We start from the raw sequence: 25301 nt of genomic DNA on the forward strand, positions 1-25301 counted from the left end.
GTCACAGCTGCAAATTTGTTTTCATGCAAATCAAGCTGAATGCAGAAAGACAAATAGGTGGGAAAATGTGGGATACAAATGCAATAAAGAAATAAATCCTAAAGGAATAACTTCACGGGTGTGCCTAAACTATTAAATTCCCAGATTAATCAAAGAAATCTTTTTCTTTTTCTTTTGGTCGAATGCAGTACATCAGATAAAAAAACCATTCTTCAAATCAGCAGAATACAGCAGTAAAAGAAATCAGATAAGGGAAAGGGGGAAGGACACCATGATTTTTCACCAAAAGAGCAAAGGTCTATATTTTTATTATCTCCACAAGGCTTAATTTGCTGAATAAAAGGGAGCCTGCAAATCTGCCACCCTCTTTCAGCTTCCCTCAACAGATATCACTCGTCACCTCAGGGTGCCTTTTGAAAGTTTAAACGCTCAGTGGTGAAAGGTAAGCAAAGATATTTTTATTCCCTGGAATTATTTAGATCGTGTGCTTATAATCTCAAAATGTTTTCTAATTGTCCTGTAGTTTTATATGTGAAGAAACTGGGGGACGGGTGAGAAAGGCACAGGAGTTCTATTAGGTTGAAGGAGACAGAATAAAGTTGCAGGTTAGAAATGACACCCAAGAGCTAACATTGCAGAGAGTTTATTTCACCAAACCCAGTGGGGCTCATAGAAGCTCTTATCGAAACTAAACTGAAGCAAATCTGAAAATATTCCAGGTGTATCATTTCAATCGAGAAACAAGAAATCCAGAAATAAATGTTTTAGTCTAAGAATTTATAGTTCAGATCGTACAAATTCAGGTCATTCTGGATAAAATCACCTGCTTCCAGGAGAATATTTATTTATTTATTTGTCACATTTGTATCCCACATTTTCCCACCTATTTGCAGGCTCAATGTGGCTTACATAGTACCACAAAGGTGTTCGCCAAGTCCAGTAGAGTAGAGGAGTGGCCTACTGGTTAGGGTGGTGGACTCTGGTCCTGAGGAACTGAGTTTGATTCCCACTTCAGGCACAGGCAGCTCCTTGTGACTCTGGGCAAGTCACTTAACCCTCCTTTGCCCCAGGTACAAATAAGTACCTGTATATGTAAGCCGCATTGAGCCTGCCATGAGTGGGAAAGCACAGGGTACAAATGTAACTAAAATAAAATAAACAAATACATGGTGATGTGGTCAATTAAGGTTCAGGCACAATATTCATCACTATTAGGCTTTACCGCCTTTTAGAAATAATTCACTCAAGGCGGTGTACAGTAAGAATAAATCAAATACAAGCAATAGACAATTACAGCAGTAAAAATATTCAAATAACAATATTCAAATGGCAATAGCATACTACTTGAGTTGTGGACTGGCCCACTGGAAAATATCTGATTTCTGTGGAAAGGAGTGGGTCACTGTGGTCACGGACCAACTGACTTTTTGTTCCATACAACATCACCAACTAGAGAGCTTTGGGGGCTGAGTGGAGTTTGGCTAATTAGGTTCTCTGTACCAAAATGATGCTTCAGGTTTAAGTTTCAAATTTATTGAGGACTTTCTATCCCACCTCCCGGAGGTTCCATTCTAATAAAGCGTACTAACAATTTGTGCTCGACATTAGACAAGTGGTGAGGGAAGGAGGAAGAACTACAATAAAACTAGGAAACGGGATGGGTACACACAAAAGGGTATGTGCCTGTGCCTTCCAGAAGTCTTGAGACTGACCATCTCAATCAGCAAAAAGCGTCGGTAACAGTGGCGTTGCCAAGCGTGGGCCCTTTTAAATAGCAGATCTTTGCCTGCTACAAGCAGCGACTGATACACTACTAACCCCGTCAATTAAGATTGCCTACCTTCTATAACTACCCTAATCACTCTCTCCCTTCTTCTCTTACCTCTCCTAATCATTACGCATTAATAATTGTATCTGATATCCTGTAATGACAATGTTTCAAATCTATGTAAGCCACATTGAGCCTGCAAATAGGTGGGGGAATGTGGGATACAAATGCAATAAATAATAATAATAATAATAATAAATAAATACTGTTGGCACCGGCCCTGCAGCCTTCCCTCTGATGTATTCCTGCTTATGCAGAAACAGGAAGTTGCATCAGAGGGAAGGCTGTGGGCCCAACATGAGCACTGTGTATTAGTTGCTGCTCGTTGCCAGTGAAAATCTACTATTTAAAAGGTATGCGGGGGAGGGGGATGTTTGAGAGACCATATGGCATGCAGGCAAGAGAGAGAGAGAGAGACCAAATTACTTGTGGGACAAGACAGAGTTCTTCTGCCCACCCATCTTGGGCCCAGGCCCACCCAAAATTGGGTGTCTGGCTACGCCCCTCGTCGGTAAAAAGAAACGTCTTGAAGTCAGTTTTGAACTGGGCAAGGCGAAGTTGCTGTGGTAGCAAATTCTATAGTTTGGGGATCCTGCAAAGAAAAGATAGAGTCTCTCGTATGCCGATATATTGTCTTTATATATGGGATCACGAGCCAGGGGCTCGCTGTGGAGCGTACCCAGTAATTTGAGCCACATACCAGATAAGTGCCTTTTTGTATCTCTCATATAGTATTAGATAAGTGAATAATCCATAGACACTATAGAAAATCTTTTCAAAAAAATCTAAAATCTAAAAATTAAATGAGGCACTTATGGAGAGGCTTTTTGACTCATGACGACGCTCACCAGTAGTTTACATCCGAAAAAAACCTAATTTTCAAAGGTAAACTCTGAGCAGCGAGGTATCCACAATAAGAGGGGTGTATGTGGTTGCCAAGCATCTGAAGTCTTTTCCTCCCCCATTTAACTAATTGATCTGAGAGTGAAATACTTGCAAGTCCTTGATAGTAGAATTGTATTCTTCAAGCAAGTACCAGGTTGTTGTTGACTTTATATATGGGAACAATTAATTGGTTCTACTGCCTTTTCTGGTTGCTAATAACTAAGGACAAGACAATGAGTAAAGACCTTCCCTGTGATTCGGGCAGAAACACAACTGGAATCATTTCCTTCACTATGACCAGCCTCCAGTTTGTTCATCAATCTGCCCTGCTGCTCACCTGTATGGTGTCTTATATCTTTATCACAACCAGCCAATATTAAAAGATGGGGAACATGGTTATGTGTTTGGAGAAATCCGTAAATGCCTTCTAGGGGACATAGTTCAATCTATCAATATGCCACACCCATAGTTCTTCCATACCTGCTCGAACATTGCCTTATATGGTAATAAGCTCGGTGATTGGAACAAGGGCTTGCGCTGCCGTCATGTTTAGGCGGAGAGTGGCACAAACCCATTTTGACCTCCAGTGGTGGAAATGGGGAATTTAAAGACCTTTTTAATCAGGACTAAAAAGGGAATACTCATAGATTCCGGATATTCATATCTTTATGGCCCGCTAGTAGGACTTTAAACTTTGAATAGAGTCAGTTATGTTACACAATTAAGAATGTGCACTGAAATGTCTCATTACAGGGATACATGATTCAGTCTTTATCCATGTCTTCATGTTTTTAAATAGAAAATAAAACTGAAAGCCTGATAACTGGCTTCATGTTTGGCAGCAAGTAGAGAGAGAGATTTGTGGTTTTTTTTTTGCAGTGTTTCAGGTCACAATGGAGGATGACATTGCTGCCCTTGTTATCGACAACGGCTCTGGAATGTGCAAGGCCGGATTTGCTGGAGATGATGCTCCTCGCGCCGTCTTCCCTTCCATCGTTGGGCGCCCAAGACATCAGGTGTGTATTAACTCTTTCAGAAACACAGCTTTTACAAAGCCGCCCAGCAATGCCGACACAGCCCATTCACTCTGAATTATCACACTGGCAGATTTGTCAGGAGTTCCAGCTCTGGGCTCCTGAGGTGTCATTACGATTTGCAGAAAATTGCTGATTTGCACAATGTTCTGCCTATGTTTTTCCATGCATTTGTATGATTCTTTTTCTCATTTGTGCTTTTGCATTCTCTTGCACAAAATAATAACATAAAACAAGCAATTCATGCACGTTTTCGATGCAAGCACCAGTGCACTATGGTACATCAGCCTCCTAATGTGCAGACACCTTACTTTTATGCCAATAATTTGGGATGTTTTTGGGTGAGGAATGGTCTTGTGGTCGGAGCATTAGACTATGATGCCGGAGTAATTCTGGGATACGTATAAGACATTACTCTGTTGCTCACTGTGCATGTGATTTGAGCAAGTCATCTTCATCTCCCTGTGTCTCTTTTAGCAAGATAAAAACAAAGGGCCCGATATTAAAAAAAAAATGGGCTCCTAAATTTGTTTGCTATTTTCATCCAAACTTAGGAACCTAAGGTGATTATTTTACAAGCTCTATTCCTGTTTTGGATTGCCGGAAAATGGCATTTAGATGCCCATTCATGTCTTGCATCTCATTACTATGTGATACACTGCAAGTCACATTAGGGCCCTAAAATCACAGTGAAATAGCCCCCGTTTTTTGCTGGGGTCATTTCACTGCCCAAGTTTATTGGGCCACTAAGCCATAGCACAATGTTCCCAGGCTAGCAGAGCAGTCCCCCCTGGCACAAGACCCTCTCCTCCCGGCCGAGGCCCTGCTCACCCCACCCCACCAATTCCACTCTTTTGAAGCCCTCACTCGCTAAATGGGCTACATTTTGAAAGAATTGGTGGTCCAAGGGGAATCTTTGGGCATGAATGAATCCCAGTCCCTCCTGCCCAGTCTGGCGCCTTTAGCAAAATGACACTCCTAGCAGTATTCTCACTGGACTACTGCTAGGGGTCACAATTTGTTTTTAATTAAAGGTGCCTGGCTGGGCAGGAGCAACAGGAGGTGGGGACCCTGCTCTGCTGGCCTGGGAGCATCAGGCTGCTGCTTTGCAGCTCAATGCTCCTAGGCCACAGGAATAACGCTGTTTACGAGATGGCTCGCAACCAGCATCACTCTTTTAAAACAGAATTCAGCAACCTGCAGTACAGAGATCCTGCAGGTTGCTGAATCCAGCAGTGAATCAAGGTGAGGTAAAAGGTGATCTTTTACTGCACCTTGATGAATTCCCCCCTGAAACCCTTGAGCTGCATATGACAAGGTACTGCTCTGAGATGATTGTTGTAAATGGCGCACGTGTGCAGTGGCTGCAGAAATCTGAAGTCTAGGGGTACATTCAGATGGCAAATCAGTCCAACTTAAGGAGGGAAATAAAAACAGAGACCTCTTAGAAAATTATATAGGGATTTTTAATTAACATTTTATTTCAGGAAAAGATATTCACACAGTAAAAGAACGTAAACACTGATTATACGAACATTAAGTTGCACCATTCAGGGAGGTAGTCGTCCATTTCTGATTTTGTACAGATAGGGCAGTAGGTGCTACATCAGATCTCCAAGCAACTCGCTGGCGCCCTCTGCAAGTAAGGCAAAGAATTGACACAAGAAAGACCTCCACAAAAATACGTGGACCACAACATAATACATAAGGAAAATTAGAACTCTAAAAAGCAAAACGTTAGCAAAAATTGCTTAAAGGCCGAAAGAAATCAGAATAAAATACTTACCTGCGTTTGGTTTCTAAAGTACAGGATTTTGATAAAAGAAATTAAGAATCTAATCTTGGAAACAGGTTCTAAGAATTTAAAAAGAAATTTACAGTAGAAACAAAGTGAATTTCTTGTTTTACTGAGGTGTTTTGGGAAATTGTCATGTTAAAAAATTGACTTGAATTTCTTGAAAAAATACAATTTTTAGTAAAAGTACTGTAAACAGGATCTAGTATAGAGATTTTAAGTGTTTCTAATCTATTCTATTCTCAATATTTGTTAGTTGTCCATTAGGTTCTAAGCAACATACAAAAATTAAGATTGTTTCATATACTAGGAGTTGCAGAATTAAAACAAGATCAGATACTAAGAAAATAGTTACTTATCATTATCATAACACTTTGCAAAACAACATTTTCCACAGCACAACAAAAACTCAAATAAGAAATTTCTGTCAGATATAAAGGGAAATCCATTTGCTATTTTCATTATTTATGGTTTTAAACTATTTATTCTCCAAACTGCAATACAATTCATCTATTTGCACAATTTATATTTGTTGAGTTTATCTTAATTCTATCTCAACAATCTTTTAACAAAAGAGAATATAATAGCACATTCTGATTCTCTTCAATGAAAAGTAACAACTAAATTATTATTCCCAGATCTTCTTGGAAGGTTTGGTGTGTTATCAACCCCATCCCGCTCTATTTATAGAAGCCCAGTCCGAGGTAATTGGCCACGTAGAGAATTGATAGTCGAGGATAATAGTAGGGTATGCTGTCTGTAATAGACAGGGGTGCGGGTTCAAATTTGACTGATTTAATTTCCTGTACCCATCTTCTTATGCAGGGTGTGATGGTTGGTATGGGGCAGAAAGACAGCTATGTTGGTGATGAAGCCCAGAGCAAGAGAGGTATCCTGACCCTGAAATACCCCATTGAACATGGTGTCATCAACAACTGGGATGACATGGAGAAGATCTGGCACCACACCTTCTACAACGAGCTCCGTGTTGCTCCTGAGGAACACCCTGTCCTCCTTACAGAGGCTCCCCTGAACCCCAAAGCCAACAGAGAAAAGATGACACAGGTGTGTCCTCGTATCCTTATCCCTTGTCTACTTTGGTTTTTACACTCAGTCTTTCGGAACTAAACCTTTTTTCTTTCTTTTGTTGATTTGATACCAGGGGCTTATCTAACAATAAAGTTTGCAGTAAGTTTCACCAGATGGCTAACATTTTGCTGATAGTCTTTGGGCTGAAGTTCATTCATCTGCTTTTCATGTTCCTTCTGCTCAAAAGTTTATTCTGGGACTCATTAACCAGTATTAGCAATTACAGAGTTGCAGTATCATATCCTGCACTGACTCTCTTTCCATGATAACTGGAGACATTTGGTCTCTAATAATTCCTTTTACCCCAGAAGTATCAAACAGTGCAGGGAGGTATCCTTTAGGCTAGGGGTGTGAAACTGCAGTCCTGTAGGGCTGCAAACCGGTCAGTAATTCAGGATATCCCTACTGAATATGCATACTGTGGTATCCCCCTTCTCACTCAGGGTGACCTGGTTCTCAATATGCAAATCATATGCAGATTAGTGTGCTACCCCTTCTCACTCAGGGTGACCTGGTTTCCACTCAGCAAATTAAGCAGGTCTCACCAACTGCATATATCTCAGGCAACTCTTTATTCCAGCCCCTGGGCACACTTCTTCTAGCCTAACACTTTATGCTTTCATAGATCTTCACATTGAGCCTCCCCACACAGATACATGGGCTCAGTACTATACCAATACTTTGGGGACTCTCAACTAGGGTTACCATACGTCCGGATTTCCCCGGACATGTCCTCTTTTTGAGGGCATGTCCGGGGCGTCCGGCGGATTTTGCCCCCGCCCACGTTTGTCCGGATTTCTGGACAAACGTGGGCGCGGGTGCGGGCAGGCGCGTGCGTGCGGTGGGCGTGTGGGCGGGCGATCGGCGCGTGGTCTCCCGTCCCCTCCCCTCCCCTTCCTTACCATGTTCCCTGGTGGTCTAGTGACGTCTTCGGGGCAGGAAAGAGCCCCCTCTTTCCTGCCCGGAGCGCTGCCTCCCCTGTCTATCATCCTTCTCGGTCTGGCTGGGGATTCAAAATGGCCGCCGAGAGTTGAACTCTCGCGAGGCCGCTTCAACTCTCGGTGGCCATTTTGAATCCCCAGCCATACCGAGGAGGATGCAGCAGGCAAGGGCAGGCAGCGCTCCGGGCAGGAAAGAGGGGGCTCTTTCCTGCCCCGAAGAGAAGACGCTACTAGACCACCAGGGCTAGACAGTAAGTGAGGGGGGGGTATGTGATGGGGGGGGGGGGGGAATAGGGGCGGGGCCCGGACCTGAAGGGGGCGGGGCCCGGACCTGAAGGGGGCGGGGCATGAGGCGGGGCGGGGGCGGGGTAGGGGGCGTGACATGTGTCCTCTTTTTTAGAGGACACAAAATGGTAACCCTACTCTCAACCCCAGGCTTTGCAGCCTGCTTCTCTTCGGACACACAGTCCCTCTTTGAACACACAGTTCTAGACACACAGTCTTTTCATCTTGGACACACAGTCCCCCTTTGAACACACAGTCCTAGACACACAGTCTTTTCATCTTGGACACACAGTCCCTCTTTGAACACACAGTTCTAGACACACAGTCAAACTCTAATGCTTTAGGGACTTCTTACCCCAGGACTTTCAGCCTGCTGATCTCCTTTGGACACCCAGTCCACCCCCAAGTCCATCAGGTTAGCCAGTATCTTTCAGAGGCTCTCTCTTCTTCTGCTGCTAGCTCACTTCCCTCCTTTCACAACTCAGGTGGGGTATAAAGTGAAGTGGTTAATTAGCCACCCAGGACCCAGCCCATAATCTCCTGCACCTGTGGGCCTCCCAGGGCTCTCCCCGGTCCTAGCAACCTCCAGCTTCCTCTAGCGCCCTCTAGTGGCCTACACCCTATAGGACACCCCCTTACTTATCACAATACGAATGCAAACACAGGGATAAATATTTTTCAAATAGCTGCAACTAGCAACGTACAAAACTGCAAAATCTCTGCTCAATAATATAATCAAACATATGAACGGCGAGTGATCCTACTCACTCGCAAATGCGCAGTAGACTTCCCTCTCTGTCCCGCCCCCGCGTCAATACGTGATGGGCGGGACAGAGAGGAAACTGCGCGAAGGGGAGGGAACCGCCGAGGTCGCCACCGCTCCCCCTCCCCCCCCCGGAGCTGTCGCCGTCGCCACCCCTCCACCCGGCCCGTCTCTTCGCTATTCAACTTACTACTCCGGAGCAGGCAGATCAGCTGAGCTGCCGTTGGCCTTCCTTCCCTGCCTGTGTCCCGCCCTCGCCGACGTTACGTCACACGAGGGCGGGACACAGGCAGAGAAGGAAGGCTGACAGGAGCTCAGCTGATCTGCCTGCTCCGGAGTAGTAAGTTGAATAGCGAAGAGACGGGCCGGCGGCGACTCGGGAGGGTGTGGGGGGGGGGGGGGGTTACCGGCAGCAGCAACCTCGGGGGGAGGGGGCAGCGGTGACCCAATAGCCCATTTTAACGGGCTCAACGGCTAGTTTACAATAAATAAGAAACTGAGGAATAGTTGTCAGAGATTTTGTAGATTTGTACTGAATATGCATGAGATATATCTGAATACACTACCTCCACTGAATCCAGATATAGCTGATGTATATTCATTATGGATATCCTAAAAAGCAGACTGGACTGTGGGCCCCCAGGGTTATTGTTTGACACCTCTGCTTCAGACCAGGGGTTCTCAGCACACTCCTTGGGACACACTTAGCCAGTTGGGTTTTCAGGACACCCACAATGAATATGCATGAGATAAGTACTACTACTACTACTTAACATTTCTAGAGCGCTACTAGGGTAACGCAGAGCTGTACAGTTTAACAGAAAGGACAGTCCCTGCTCAAAGGAGCTTACAATCTAAAGGACGAAAAATGTCAAGTTGGGGCAGTCTAGATTTCTTGAATAGAGGTATGGTGGTTAGGTGCCAAAGGTGACATTGAAGACGTGGGCTTTGAGAAAGGATTTGAAGATGGGCAGGGAGGGGGCCTGGCGAATGGGCTCAGGGAGTTTATTCCAAGCATGGGGTGAGGCGAGGCAGAAAGGTCGGAGCCTGGAGTTGGCGGTGGTGGAGAAGGGTACTGAAAGGAGGGATTTGTCTTGAGAGCAGAGGTTACGGGTAGGAACGTAAGGGGAGATGAGGGTAGAGAGGTAGGGAGGGGCTGCAGATCGAGTGCATTTGTAGGTTAGTCGGAGAAGCTTGAACTGTATGCGGTACCTGATCGGAAGCCAGTGAAGTGATTTGAGGAGAGGGGTGGTGTGAGTATATCGGTCCAGGCGGAAGATAAGACGTGCAGCAGAGTTCTGAACGGACTGAAGGGGGGATAGATGGCAAAGTGGGAGGCCAGTGAGGAGTAGGTTGCAGTAGTCAAGACGAGAGGTAATGAGAGAGTGGATGAGAGTTCGGGTGGTGTGCTCAGAGAGGAAAGGGCGAATTTTGCTAATGTACATAAGTAATGCCACACTGGGAAAGACCAAGGGTCCATCGAGCTCAGCATCCTGTCCACGACAGCGGCCAATCTAGGCCAACGACACCTGGCAAGCTTCCCAAACGTACAAACATTCTATACATGTTATTCCTGGAATTGTGGATTTTTCCCAAGTCCATTTGGGAAAAATCCACAATTCCAGGTTTAACTAGGCAGAAGCCAGTTCCTACCTGATTAAATAACACTGAATATCAACCCTATAGTGTTTTTCATGTTTCCCTGGATTACCACATGAAGACAGGTAATTGACAATTTATGACCAGAACCTCAAATCCTTTCTCAACCTAACCAACCACATAATTACGTAATTTCTGTGACTGGTTGAAAAATAAATATCTATGTATTAGTTCAATTATTGTCCTGGAAATGATTATCTTTAATCTTTATATATTTTTGCATTCCATCCATTTTTAGATAATGTTTGAGATTTTCAGCACTCCAGCTATGTACGTTGCCGTCCAGGCTGTGCTGTCACTGTACGCTTCAGGTCGTACCACTGGTATTGTGATGGACTCTGGTGATGGTGTTACCCACACAGTGCCCATCTATGAAGGTTATGCCCTGCCCCATGCTATCACACGTCTGGATTTGGCTGGCCGTGACCTGACAGACTACCTCATGAAGATTCTGACCGAGAGGGGCTACAGCTTCACCACCACAGCAGAAAGAGAAATTGTGCGTGACATTAAGGAGAGACTGTGTTATGTCGCCTTGGACTTTGAGCAGGAAATGGCCACAGCTTCCTCCTCTTCCTCTCTGGAAAAGACCTATGAGCTTCCTGATGGTCAGGTTGTCACCATTGGCAATGAGAGGTTCCGGGCCCCAGAGGCTCTCTTTCAACCAGCCTTCCTTGGTCAGTTGCAATACCACATGTTACTCCAATTTATCAAAGATTCATAATGTATGTCATTAGTTAAGCAATACTGGTGAACTGCATTATTTTATTGTTTACAGGGTTCAAGGCAGCATGGTTTTATAGTACTTGGGAAGTAAGGCCAGTGCCAGGCAGACTTCTACGGTCTGTGTTCTAAAAATGTCAAAGACAGTTCAGGATAGAACATAGAAACAGAAAAATGTAGGCAGATAAAGACCATATGGTCTATCCAGTCTGCCCATCCATGCCATCTACTCTCCCTATCATTCCCTTAGAGATCTTATGTACTTATCCCAAGCTCTCTTGAATTCAGATACTGTTTTCCTCTCCACCACTTCCACCAGGAGACTGTTCCACGAATTCACCACCCTTTCTGTGAAGAAATATTTTCTCAGATTATTTCTGAGTCTGCCCCTTTTCACCTTCATCCTATACCTCCTCGTTCCAGGACTTCCTTTAAATTGAAAGAGACTCACCTTTATACCACACAGATATTTAAATGTCTCTGTCATATCTCCCCTCTCCTGCCTTTCTTCTAAAGATCTTTAAGTCTGTCCCCATACGCTTTATGATGAAGACCATTGACCATTTTATTAGCTGCCTTCTGAAGGTACAGTCTCCAGGATTGTACATAATGTTCTAAATGAGGTCTCAGTAGAGTCTTATACAGGGGCTTTATCACCTCTTTTTTCCAACTGGCCATTCTTTTCCCTATGCACCTAAGCATCCTTATTTATTTATTTTTGTTTTATTTTTGTACCTTGCGCTTTCCCAACATTTTAGCAACATTCCATGTAGAATCTCCAATAGTAGCAACATTCCATGTAGAATCTCCAATAGTATCTATTTTATTTTTGTTACATTTGTACCCTGCGCTTTCCCACTCATGGCAGGCTCAATGCGGCTTACATGGGGCAATGGAGGGTTAAGTGACTTGCCCAGAGTCACAAGGAGCTACCTGTGCCTGAAGTGGGAATCGAACTCAGTTCCTCAGGACCAAAGTCCACCACCCTAACCACTAGGCCACTCCTCCACTGTTGCTACTATTTGAGATTCTACATGGAATGTTGCTATTCCACTAGCAACATTCCATGTAGAAGTCGGCCCTTGCAGATCACCAATGTGGCCGCGCAGGCTTCTGCTTCTGTGAGTCTGACGTCCTGCACGTACGTGCAGGACATCAGACTCACAGAAACAGAAGCCTGCGCAGCCTTCTACATGGAATGTTGCATGGAATAGCAACATTCCGTGTAGAATGTCCAATAGTAGCAACATTCCATGTAGAATCTCCAATAGTATCTATTTTATTTTTGTTACATTTGTACCCTGCGCTTTCCCACTCATGGCAGGCTCAATGCGGCTTACATGGGGCAATGGAGGGTTAAGTGACTTGCCCAGAGTCACAAGGAGCTGCCTGTGCCTGAAGTGGGAATTGAACTCAGTTCCTCAGTTCCCCAGGACCAAAGTCCACCACCCTAACCACTAGGCCACTCCTCCACTCCACTCCACTTTCGCCATCACCTGTTCTACCTGTTTGGCCACCTTTGGGCAGGACTGGACTATGATGGAAACTCCATTAGTTAGGAAGTAAAACCAATGCAGTCAGACTTTTACGTTGACTGCCCCCTGTTTGTGATGCTAGAGTTTAACTTGTGCATCTTTCTGGCCCACAGTCTAGGTGTCCTGTTTATAAAATTAGCCTCCACGTGTGGTATTTTTGAATTTTGGTAAGTCCTACAGCACTAGTCCATACATGAGGTTCATAAATAACTAACCAACCTAGATTTAGGGGTTAAGGTGACCAAACAGGTCAGAAACTGGTTCAGTAGGGCCAACCAACTTGGTGGCTTTGTAGTAGAACAGCGCATTGCCATGCAGAAGGTTCCTAATTTGTGACCATCTCCAGGAAAAAGGTGACTAAAGGTTTTGGAAACAAGTGAGGTTTTAATGAATTCTGTTAGAGTAAACAAATTTGTAATAACAACAGTTTAAACCTCATCCATTTCTGTGAAAAAAATAAAAAAGTTACAGAAGTTCAAACGTACATTTTTTAGTTTGCTTATGGACCCATGAAATGAAAAATTAGCAATTCTCAACATTTTGGATCTGCTACTATAGTCGCCTTTTCCCAGAGACGGTCACATTTGATTCTTGAGTTGGGCCTTTTACTCTCTGGGTTGGTTGAGGCTGCTATTCATAGTTCTAGGGGAAAGGGCATTGATCAAGAGTGATAATTGAGTGACAAGAGGGTGATTTTATAACATGGGGCCTAGTTAGGCATTCTTTTAGGAAGACTAGTAGGTTGCCACTTACCTTTATAAAGTATTTCTCTATGTGGCAGAGAACACACTTTAAGTGTAGGTACGATCGCTTACACCAACTCGAGAACTGGTATAAATGAAGGCGAGTACCTTATGCATGTAAGCATGAAGATTATAAAAGGTATGTGTATATGCTAAACTATGCATGCCCATTGGTAAAGTATGCATCTTCATATCATAATGCATATTTTTACCCCAGTCCATATTTTATAAGAGGTTATTTATGTGCTGGAATAATCATCCAAAATTACCTCCATAGTGGCCACATTTAGGATACATAATTGCAAAGGTCTGGAGGGCACACTGGTGTAGGCTCTGTCATTGCAATGGTTGAGTTATAGGCAACACACGGTGTTGGGCATAGAGTTCTCTCTGTGGAAAGGTTAACCACCTGTGGAGTTCCTCTGGGATAATTGTTATGTTCACTTTTATACAGTGTTTTCATAAATAATCTTGCAGAAGGTCTAATATGGAAGGTTTCTCTTTTTGAAGGTACTCCAGGAAATAGGGAAAGCCTGAAGAACGGTTAATATTTGGTAACTTATGCTGTATGAAAAGTAGTGTACCTGGAATACAGAAACCAAGTATGCTATATATAATCAGTGAGGGAAGGAAATGCTGAGGTCCTCCTTATGCACCCAACATGAGAAAGATCTAGGACCAAATATATCTGATGACCTCAAGGCTCCCAAACAGTGTGACAAGACAGTACTGAAGGGTGCATTAGCAGAGGTCTAACCATCAGAAAAGACGAAGGTGATAATGCCTCTTGCCTTAGCATCCCACAGATCAGTCCAGAATTTGTGGGTTGTGTTCACTGGGCAGCAGATGGAGACAAAGAAAGAAAAGTAGTTCTTCCTTAAGGGTATCATGCAGCTGTAGAACACTCAGCAGATGACTGTTCTTCTGAGGTAGCTCCTGACCTACTGTGTTACTCCTGGGGGAAACTGTGCAGAATTTGCACAGAATTCCTCAACCCCACAGAACATGCAGAATTCTGCAAAGCTGCCGGCATTGGGTCTCTCCTCAGTCTCTCTCCCTTGCCCCACAGAGATTGTAGGGCAGGAGAAGAGGGAAGTAAACCACTGCACATCAGGTCTCTTTCTCCTTCTCGGCCGGCTTAGACCCAACTGTTTATGTGAACCACGCAGCTGTAGGTGATATTCGTTGATGCTGAGTACCCACCTCGTCTTCTGTCCAGTTATGGATTGAGGTCTGCTCTTGGTCCAGCTATTCAAGTGGTTTCCAGTGGAGCTTTGGGGCATTTAGACCAGAGGTACACCTGGTGGTTGGGGTTCCTTCTACCCCTGCTCCCGCCCCCATGTCTGCTACGTCTCCTCTCATAGAATTGGAAAGGTAGACCTTCCAGCAATATTTAGAATGTCTTCAGTGGTAGGTTTGTAGACTTCCTTTGATCCTTTCACTGGGTTTTCTCTGAGTGGGCTCGCTTTGATAACAGTTCAGTCTGAATTGAGCCACTGAGCAAAAAGGTACCAAAAGTTATTTGATATTTGTTACATTTGTATCCCACATTTCCCCCACCTATTTGTAGGCTCAATGTGGCTTACATAGTACCGGAGAGTCATTAGCAGACTCCGGTGTGAACAAATACAATTTGATGTGATAGGATAAAGTTCATGTGGCAGAGCCACATAGGAATAGTAGAGCGGAAGAGTTGTGTTATGTTCATTACATGCTTTAGTTTTCTTGTGTAGCCGAGATCAGGCATTTAAGTTGGGTCGTTAGGGTATGCCTTTTTAAACAGGGTGGTTTTCCGGAAGTTAAGGTGGGCGTACGTCATTTTCAAGGCTTTTGGTAATGTGTTCCACAGTTGTGTGCTTATGAAGGAAAAGCTGGATGCGTAGATAGATTTGTATTTAAGTCCTTTACAGCTTGGGTAGTGTAGATTTAGATATGTTCGTGTTAGTTTGGATGCATTCCTGGTAGGTAGGTCGATTAAGTCTGACATGTATCTGCGCCATAGATGATTTTGTGAACCAGTGTGCAGATTTTGAAGGAAATTTCAGCCTTTTCTTAATTGGCCCTGGGGATTCCTTCCACGACAGTTGTCCAAGTCCCTCAGTTGATTCCATGTGGTGGTTTCCTGTTTTAATGCTAGGTACTTGCAGTTCCCTGTACTCAAATGTGGTGGATGGTTTAAGAATTATTTTTCAGTTTTACTTTAATCGATAATACCCTTGGCTACCTGGACTTGGGAAAGCATGTGACCACGTTCCCAAAGACCTAAGCAGAGAAGCATTCTGTAATTTTCCTTAGCCCTGGACATGAGCTGAGAGCCTATTAAAAAGGGAGGGTTTGTCAAAGCAAGGTCGAGGTTCATCTGGGGGTAAACGTATGTACCGTGCAGAGGATTTGCCATAAGGAAACTTTGAGCTCTCGCTGCAACGGACCTCCCGGCTGATGAGATAAGGGCCTGAGCTTCCTGAACCAGTGATGTTGTATGTATATATATATATATATATCCCTATTTTATAGCTTTCTTTTAGTTAGATGGTTTAATTAGTGTGCATATCTAATTTGACTCAGTCAGGGTGTATATTTCTTAATCATTGTGTAGATTGAAGCAATAATGACTTATACACTCTCCATTTAGCTAATAAAGAGTTTCATTTACCAAATATGAATCCAAAAGAATCTGTATTATTTTATTCTTTGAGCAGTCTGTGGTAATCAAGTGAGCAGGCTGCAATGCCAAAGCAATACATCAACCAGCTACATCTCCTCTTTAGGGGCAAGTTATTCTCTCATTCTTCGTATTTATTGAGTCAGTCTCGCACTCTAATGGGGCAAAAGGTAGCAGGCATAATCGGACTCCTTTCACAGTTAAGCACCTTTGGGTCTTGAGATGACCAGATGCCACTGCTGTGCCTACTCTAAGAGACAGTAAAATGGTTTCATATTTGCTTCTGACTGGAACAGAATTTAGTTTCTGACCTTCCATTTCTTCTAACTCGGGTTAGTTCAGCTGCTCTCCTTTCCCTAAAACAAAAACAAGCAAACAAAAAAAGGAACCTTCTTATGAGTGGCATTTCTGCCTTCCAAATTCCGATCTTCCTTAGTCACAAAGAACACTGTGTCCTGGGTGTCTTTGACCTTACAGTAGATTAAGAAGGGTAATTAGCTCTTTTCACGTGGTAGAGTAATCTGGGCTGGACCTTACAGACTCTGCTGAGTTTGACCTTACAGGACCAGCTGAGACTCATCTTTCAGGTTCAGCTGGGTTTATTCTCATGGGATCCATTGTGCTTCACCTCTCGGAGAAGCTCTGCTGCACCTCGGAGGGCCAGTTGTGCTTCACCTCAAAGGGTGAACTGTGGTTGACCTCACAATGTTGACAGTGGTTGGACTCACAGGTTAATCTGCACTTGACTTCACAGGGTCAGTCGAGCTTGGGTTCACAGGTCAGCTGCGTTTGGGCTTACAGAGTCAGCTGCCCTTATTGTCACCGTGACAGCTATGCTTGGTCTCTCAAGGTCAGCTCTGCTGTACTTGACTTCATGGACGCTGCTAACCTTAACCTCACAGATTCACCTGTACGTTGACCTCTCAGGATCTTCTACGCCTGTCTTTGCAGTAGCAGTGCTGGCTATGAGTCATCTTTTCAGTGCACATAAGCACCGCCATACTGGGAAAAGACCAAGGGTCCATCAAGCCCAGCATCCTGTCTGCGACAGTGGCCAATCCAGGCCTCAAGAACCCGGCAAAAACCCAAACAAAACAAATTTTAAATTAATAATGTTCAATGGACTTTTCCTTCAGGAATCTGTCCAAACCCCCTTTAAACTCAGCAATGCCAACTGCTGTCACTACATTTTCCAGCAACGAGTATCAGAGTCTAACTACGTGCTGAGTAAAGAAAAACTTCTTCCTATTCATTTTAAATCTACCACATTCTAGCTTCATCTTATGTCCCCTGGTTCTATTCTTTAGCTTCTCAGTGTTGCCTGTGCAATATCACTTGATATTTGGCCTCATTGTATATTCTCTCTGCTTCCCTTTCACAGTATAAGAAGTGCCTTTCAGATTCAGTATCACTATATCTCGAGAATTTAATTTCCCTAGTTAAAAGCCTTTTTCTTTGCAAACTTGGTGCAATTTGTCCTTGCGGTAATTATTTCTTAAACCTCTCAAGTTCGGCAGGAAGATACCTTGAGACTAGTTTAGAATTTTGTTTCAGCTGGCAGTACCCTTTCTCAGTATTCTCAGATATAGCTGAGTTTGTTCTCAAGGATCACTTGGAATTACATTTTTAAAAACCCAAAAAACAAAACCCGACATGCCTTTGACCCTGTGTGATCAATTTTGCTTCTCTATGCCGATTCAAATTCTCTCTCCTTGAAAGAATCAACTAGACTTCTACAGTCGTGTGGCCATATCCTTACGGGATCAGTTGAGCTTATCTTCACAACTCCAGAAGAACTTCACCTTTTCGGATCTCTTGGGTTTCATTTCACCAGATCAGTGGTGTGCTTTCTCACAGAATCACCTGCACTTTCCCATTTCAGCATCTGCTGGGCCTTCCTGCCCAGTCTTACCCTCACCGTTTTAGCTGGGCTTCCTTTCTTAAGATCAGCTGGGATTTCAGCCTCTTGGAGTCGGCAATATTCAGCTGAGCTTCTTTTCACAGATCTACTGTGCTTTTCTTGATCAAATCACCTCAGCTTGGCCTAGCAGAATCAGCGATGCTTTGTTCCATTTAGGGGCTCATTTTCAAAAGAGAAAAATATCTAAAAAATGGCATAAAGTGGCATTTGGCTGGGTTTTTTTTCTCTGAAAACTGTCTAAATTGCGATTTTCCAAAACTCAGATTTGAAATGTTTTTCACTGTACTGCGTCCAGATCACAAGGGGGTGTGATAGGGATGGGATTTGGGTATTCTTAAAATGTGAGTGTTGTTTATTGCCTTATCAATGTCTGCACTTCACTAGCTGGCCGGAAGAGACTTTTGACAATGGAGTTTTCAGGTTCTGTTATGATTTATAACAGGAGTTCTTAACCAGTGGTGCCTACCAGGAATAGGTCAAACAGGATGTGGAGAAGGGTCTTGAAATCTGAGGCAATTTATTGAAACACTCTAGCCAGAATGAAGGCAGTTATTAGGACAATTATTGGTAATATTACTGTATACTACTGTAATTTTAGCATATCTGGGTTTAAAAAAGGTTTGGGCAAGTTCCTGGAGGAAAAGTCCATAGTCTGCTATTGAGACAGACATGGGGAAACCACTGCTTGCCCTGTGATTGGTAGTGTAGAATGTTGCTACTCTTAGGGATTCCGGAATCTTGCAACTCTTTGGGATTCCGGAATGTTGCTACTCTTTGGGATTCTGGAATGTTGCTACTCTGGGATTCTGGAATCTTGCAACTCTTTGGGATTCCGGAATGTTGCTACTCTTTGGGATTCTGGAATGTTGCTACTCTGGGATTCTGGAATGTTGCTACTCTTTGGGATTCTGGAATCTTGCTACTCTTTGGGATTCTAGTGACCTGGATTGGCCACTGTTGGAAGCAGAGCTAGATGGACCATTGGTCTGACTCAGTATGTTCTTATGTTAGCAGTTGGCACTGCTAGCGGCTAACAGCGACATATGTATCTGTCAGTAGTCACTAGTGGACACATGATTTAGGAAGAGGGTGCGAGGATTTCAATGATCAGCTAAAGGGTGCAGGAAGCAAAAAAGGTTATGAACCTCTGATCCACAATGTCTGCGATAATAAACTCTTGCAACTCGGAAGAGAGTATGTATCAACAACTAGAAAAACTAAAGGTGGACAAAGCCATGGGACCGGATGGGATCCACCCCAGGATATTGAGGGAGCTCAGAGAGGTTCTGGCGGGTCCTCTTAAAGATTTGTTTAATAAATCTTTAGAAATGGGAGAGGTTCTGAGGGATTGGAGAACGGCGGAGGTGGTCCCTCTTCACAAAAGTGGTGATAGGGAAGAAGCTGGAAACTACAGGCCGGTAAGCCTCACTTCGATTACTGGAAAAGTAATGGAAGCGATGCTGAAGGAAAGGATAGTGAATTTCCTGGAAGAAAATGAGTTGCAAGATCCGAGACAACATGGTTTTACCAAAGGGAAATCGTGCCAATCAAATCTCATTGAATTCTTTGATTGGGTGACAGGAGAATTGAACCATGGACGTGCTATAGACGTAATCTACTTAGATTTCAGCAAGGCTTTTGACACGGTTCCCCACAGGAGGCTCTTAAATTATCTGGATGGGCTGAAGATAGGACCCAAAGTGGTGAACTGGATTAGGAACTGGTTGACGGACAGGCGCCAGAGGGTGGTGGTGAATGGAGTTCGCTCGGAGGAGGTAAAGGTGAGTAGCGGAGTGCCTCAGGGATCGGTGCTGGGGCCAATTCTGTTCAATATATTTGTGAGTGACATTTCCGAAGGGTTAGAAGGTAAAGTTTGCCTATTTGCGGATGATACTAAGATTTGTAACACAGTGGACACCCCGGAGGGAATGGAAAACATGAAAAAGGATCTGAAAAAGCTAGAAGAATGGTCTAAGGTTTGGCAATTAAAATTCAATGCGAAGAAATGCAAAGTGATGCACTTAGGGAGTAGAAATCCAAGAGAGGCGTATGTGTTAGGTGGTGAGAGTCTGCTAGGTACAGATGGGGAGAGGGATCTTGGGGTGATAGTATCCGAGGATCTGAAGGCGATGAAACAGTGTGACAAGGCGGTGGCCGTAGCTAGAAGGTTACTAGGCTGTATAGAGAGAGGTGTGACCAGCAGAAGAAAAGAGGTGTTGATGCCCCTGTACAAGTCATTGGTGAGGCCCCACCTAGAGTATTGTGTTCAGTTTTGGAGGCCGTATCTTGCTAAGGATGTAAAAAGAATTGAAGCAGTGCAAAGAAAAGCTACGAGGATGGTATGGGATTTGCGTTACAAGACGTATGTGGAGAGACTTGCGGACCTGAACATGTATACCCTGGAGGAAAGAAGAAACAAGGGTGATATGATACAGACGTTCAAATATTTGAAAGGTATTAATCCGCAAACGAACCTTTTCCGGAGATGGGAAGGCGGTAGAACGAGAGGGCATGAAATAAGATTGAAGGGGGGCAGACTCAAGAAGAATGCCAGGAAGTATTTTTTCACGGAGAGGGTGGTGGATGCTTGGAATGCCCTCCCGCGGGAGGTGGTGGAGATGAAAACGGTAACGGAATTCAAACATGCGTGGGATAAACATAAAGGAATCCTGTGCAGAAGGAAGGGATCCTCAGGAGCTTAGCCTAGAATGGGTGGCAGAGCTGGTGGTTGGGAGGCGGGGCTAGTGCTGGGCAGACTTATACGGTCTGTGCTGGGGCTGGTGGTTGGGAGGCTGGACTAGTGCTGGGCAGACTTATACGGTCTGTGCCAGAGCTGGTGGTGGGAGGCGGGACTGGTAGTTGGGAGGCGAGGATAGTGCTGGGCAGACTTATACGGTCTGTGCTGGGGCTGGTGGTTGGGAGGCTGGACTAGTGCTGGGCAGACTTATACGGTCTGTGCCAGAGCCGGTGGTGGGAGGCAGGGATAGTGCTGGGCAGACTTATATGGTCTGTGCACTGAAGAGGACAGTACAAATAAAAAAGTAGCACATATGAATTTATCTTCTTGGGCAGACAGACTGGATGGACCGTGCAGGTCTTTTTCTGCCATCATCTACTATGTTTACTATGTAACTCTGTTCCTTGTGAAATTATTTTGGATAAGTTCACATTGTAGGTGTAAGTGAAGGAGTAGCCTGGTGGTTAGAGAGGCAGAGTGAGAACCTACTACTACTACTACTACTACTATTTAGCATTTCTATAGCGCTACAAAGCATACGCAGCGCTGCACAAACATAGAAGAAAGACAGTCTCTGCTCAAAGAGCTTACAATCTAATAGACAAAAAATAAATAAAGTAAGCAAATCAAATCAATTAATGTGAACGGGAAGGAAGAGAGGAGGGTAGGTGGAGGCGAGTGGTTACAAGTGGTTACGAGTCAAAAGCAATGTTAAAGAGGTGGGCTTTCAGTCTAGATTTAAAGGTGGCCAAGGATGGGGCAAGACATAGGGGCTCAGGAAGTTTATTCCAGGCGAAGGGTGCAGTGAGACAAAAGGCGTGAAGTCTGGAGTTGGCAGTAGTGGAGAAGGGAACAGATAAGAAGGATTTATCCATGGAGCGGAGTGCACAGGAAGGGGTGTAGGGATGGACGAGTGTGGAGAGATACTGGGGAGCAGTAGAGTGAGTACATTTATAGGTTAGTAGAAGAAGTTTGAACAGGATGCGAAAACGGATAGGGAGCCAGTGAAGGGTCTTGAGGAGAGGGGTAGTATGAGTAAAGCGACCCTGGCGGAAGATGAGACGGGCAGCAGAGTTTTGAACCGACTGGAGAGGGGAGAGGTGACTAAGTGGGAGGCCAGCAAGAAGCAGATTGCAGTAGTCTAAACGAGAGGTGACAAGGGTGTGGATGAAGGTTTTGGTAGAGTGCTCGGAAAGAAAGGGGTGGATTTTACGGATGTTGTAAAGAAAGAAACGACAGGTCTTGGCAATCTGCTGGATATGAGCAGAGAAGGACAGAGAAGAGTCAAAGATGACCCCAAGGTTTCGAGCTGAGGAGACAGGGAGAATGAGAGAGCCATCAACAGAAATAGAAAACGGGGGGAGCGGGGAGGTGGGTTTTGGGGGAAAAATGAGAAGCTCGGTTTTGGTCATATTTAATTTCAGGTGGCGTTGAGACATCCAGACAGCAATGTCAGACAAGCACGCTGAAACTTTGGTTTGGATGCAAGGTGAGATATCAGGGGTAGAAAGGTAGATTTGGGAGTCATCAGCATAGAGATGGTAGGAAAAGCCATGGGATGAGATTAATGAACCAAGGGAAGAAGTGTAGATAGAAAAGAGGAACGGACCAAGAACAGAACCCTGAGGTACGCCGACAGGCAGAGGGATAGAAGTAGAAGAGGATCCACCAGAGTGAACACTAAAGGTGCGGAGGGAGAGGTACAACTAGACTGTCAGCCAGTTTAGGCAGAGAAATAACTCTTGTACCTGAACATGTAACTCACGTTGAACTTGGATTTGGGAAAAGGCAATTTAAAAAATTGAAAATCTAAATTAGTACTCCTTCATCACAACAAAAGCCTTCACCAAAAAAAAAAAAACTAAATACCAATATTGTTTCTCTTGTGCAGGCTTGGAAAATCCTGGAATTCATGAACTCACCTTCAACTCTATCATGAAGTGTGACGTTGATATCCGTAAGGACCTGTACGCCAATATTGTGCTCTCCGGTGGTACCACAATGTACCCAGGGATTTCAGACAGGATGCAGAAAGAGATCACATTCCAGGCACCCGGCACTATGAAGATCAAGGTGAGGTTCAGGTCTTTTCACCTGCCACAGTTATTGATAAATTCTTAATCCCTACTACTACTAACGGTCGATAGCTTGCCTCATATAATAAATCACTACCTTCAATGACAGGCTATGTTGTCTTTTTGTGCTGGAAATTATTGATTAAATTCTAATATTAATTAGTGGAGGAAAAGACTTCACTATGTAATTGACAGATTAAAGGCAATTGGATTTATAACCATCACAAGTCAAAGCCTCCTCCTGTAATGCTGCTACTGCCAGGGACCAAAAGAAGGTAGACCAGTTGGTGAGGGGGGGAAGATCCTGAACCCCAGGTGTAGGGAGTAAGCAGAAGACCCATAAGCAGAACTGGAGAAGTCACTGATGGAAGCTATAGCCAAGGGGTTGGGCTCCAGCCGACATGAGAAAAGCTTAGTGCTGCCCACCCCTAAGTTTGTGTCACTGCTTATGGGGGTAGAGGGGAGGGAAGGAGGAAGAGAACAGAGAAAGAGAATTGTTAAAACTGTATCTTGCCTTTATTCAATAGTGCATTATAGCTTCTTGCCATGAAATAAAGCAAGTCATGATCAGGTGGAATTCAGCAGTTATCAGTGCCAGTGGCGTTCCTAGGTCAGCTGCCACCCAGGGCAGATCGCCGCTGAGCACCCCCCCCCCGGGCACATCATTCCCCCTGGCGCATCACCTCCACCCCCCGGTGCATCACCTCCACCTCCACCCCCCAGCACATTGCTCTTACTTCCTGGGGGTGCTGGGAGCAGTTGCATGGCTGTCGGCTCTGCCGGTTCCCTGCCCCGTGACAGGAAGTAACATCAGAGGGAGCAGAGACCCGGTAGAGCTGAGAGCCATGCAGCTGCTCCCTGCACCCCCTTGCAGCGTGCCCCGAGGGCGGACTTCCCCTACCACCCCGCCCTCAGTAAAAATCCTACTGTAGGAAGACATACCATTAAACTCTCCCATTACTATAGAACCATTTATCTAGTCTAGCAATGGCCCACAAAACTCTTCAGCTTGGAGAAAAGGTGGCTGAGGGGAGATATGATAGAGGTTTATAAAATAATGAGTGGAGTTGAATGGGTATATGTGAAGCATCTGTTTACGCTTTCCAAAAATACTAGGACTAGGGGACATGCGATGAAGCTACAATGTAGTAAATTTAAAAAGAATCGGAGAACCCTTTTCTTCACTCAACGTGTAATCAAACTCTGGAATTCGTTGCCAGAGAATGTGGTAAAGGTGGTTAGCTTAGTGGAGTTTAAAAAAGGTTTGGACGGCTTCCTATAGGAAAAGTCTATAGACCATTATTAAATGGACTTGGGGAAAATCCACTATTTCTGGGATAAGCAGTATAAACGGTTTTGTAGTTTTTTGGGGGGATCTTGCCAGGTATTTGTGACCTGGATTGGCCACTGTTGGGAACAGGATAATGGGCTTGATGGACCTTTGGTCTGTCCCAGTATGGCAATACTTATGTACTTGGGATTCTGAATGGAATGTTGTTATTCTTTAGAATTCTAGAATCTTGCTACTCTTTGGGGTTCTACATGGAATGTTGCCACTGGTGCACATTGGTAAACTCATTGGTATTTTGATTCTGCAGATCATTGCCCCACCTGAACGCAAGTACTCCGTCTGGATTGGAGGCTCCATCCTGGCCTCCCTGTCCACCTTCCAGCAGATGTGGATCAGCAAACAGGAGTACGATGAGTCTGGACCCTCCATTGTCCACCGCAAATGCTTCTAGAAAAATCCATTGGTACTTTCTAAGGGTAAAGTGCGGCTTTCCTTGTCAAGAGAGAAAACAATGACAAAGTTAAAATCTGTGTTGAATTCTGAAATGTCCGAGGGTGAGCATGAGTGAGATCAGGGCAAATTCGAATAACAGGAGTGTGTATTGGCCAAAGAAGTGCTAATAAAACTGACCACTGCCGTTTTTTGAAGGCACTTAAGATTTTCTCTGGGGGATGGGGGTCAGTGAAGAGAAATAGTGCTCCCCCAGGAATATACCTAAGAACAATATGGGTTAACCTGGTCTTTTTGATGACAGCATTAACATTTGAAAAATAATGCTATGGAAGGAATGTAACCTGCTTCCTTTATATAATCTGGAAGCCACATTGAACCTACCACCAAGTGGTAAAATGTTGGGTACAAATGTGGTAAATAAATAAAATAGGCCAGTTACTATATAATATTCATTGTATATATTTTTTTATTTTTAACGTAACTTTGTGTATTATTATTTTTTCTATCAGAGATGTGCCCAAGCTAAGATTACTCATATCTAACTCATATCAGTGAGTAAAGGAGCAGTGGTTAGAATGGCAGCCTGTGAATCAGAAAGACCAGGATTTAAATCTCACTAATATGCTTTGTGGCCTTGGTCAACTCACTTAACCCTCCATTGCCTCGTATAGAAACCTAGATTGTGAACCCTCTCTGGACAGAGAAATACCATCTGTACCTGAATGTAACTCACCTTGAGCTACCACTGGGAAGGTATGAGTTAAACACTACAAATAAATTTTGTTTAACATCTCAACGAGCCATATTTGTCTTCAATGTGAAATATGTGATTCCCTTGTTTTTTTGTTTACAATTGAACTCTATTCTTCAGTGCCTGTTAGA

General features: G+C 44.2%; 2 protein-coding genes across 2 annotated transcripts in view; both read left to right on the forward strand.

The window, feature by feature from the left end:
* The window catches only part of LOC115476971 (actin, cytoplasmic 1-like), a 57768-nt gene extending 33336 nt beyond the window's left edge, over positions 1-24432 (forward strand). Inside the window, exon 6 of the mRNA XM_030213577.1 lies at positions 24274-24432. Within this exon, the coding sequence (XP_030069437.1) occupies positions 24274-24417 (144 nt within the window). The 3' untranslated portion in view covers positions 24418-24432. The remainder of the gene's footprint in view (positions 1-24273) is intronic.
* Positions 3598-22721, forward strand: LOC115475893 (actin-85C-like). Its single transcript, XM_030211959.1, has 4 exons — positions 3598-3729; positions 6368-6607; positions 10518-10956; positions 22492-22721. The coding sequence occupies exons 1-4, from the start codon at positions 3607-3609 to the stop codon at positions 22719-22721; spliced, it is 1032 nt and encodes a 343-aa protein (XP_030067819.1). The 5' UTR covers positions 3598-3606.
* Positions 24433-25301: the final 869 nt, after the last annotated feature.

The sequence above is a fragment of the Microcaecilia unicolor genome, chromosome 8, assembly GCF_901765095.1.
Source record: "Microcaecilia unicolor chromosome 8, aMicUni1.1, whole genome shotgun sequence".
Classification (NCBI taxonomy): Eukaryota; Metazoa; Chordata; class Amphibia; order Gymnophiona; family Siphonopidae; genus Microcaecilia; species Microcaecilia unicolor.

Excerpts from the sequence above, each read along its gene's own strand:
- LOC115475893 (XM_030211959.1), top strand. The coding sequence starts at position 3,607 with ATGGAGGATGACATTGCTGCCCTTGTTATCGACAACGGCTCTGGAATG. Across the intron at positions 6,608-10,517 it reads ACAGAGAAAAGATGACACAG|ATAATGTTTGAGATTTTCAG; the intron begins GTGTGTCCTCGT and ends ATCCATTTTTAG. Across the intron at positions 10,957-22,491 it reads CTTTCAACCAGCCTTCCTTG|GCTTGGAAAATCCTGGAATT; the intron begins GTCAGTTGCAAT and ends TCTCTTGTGCAG.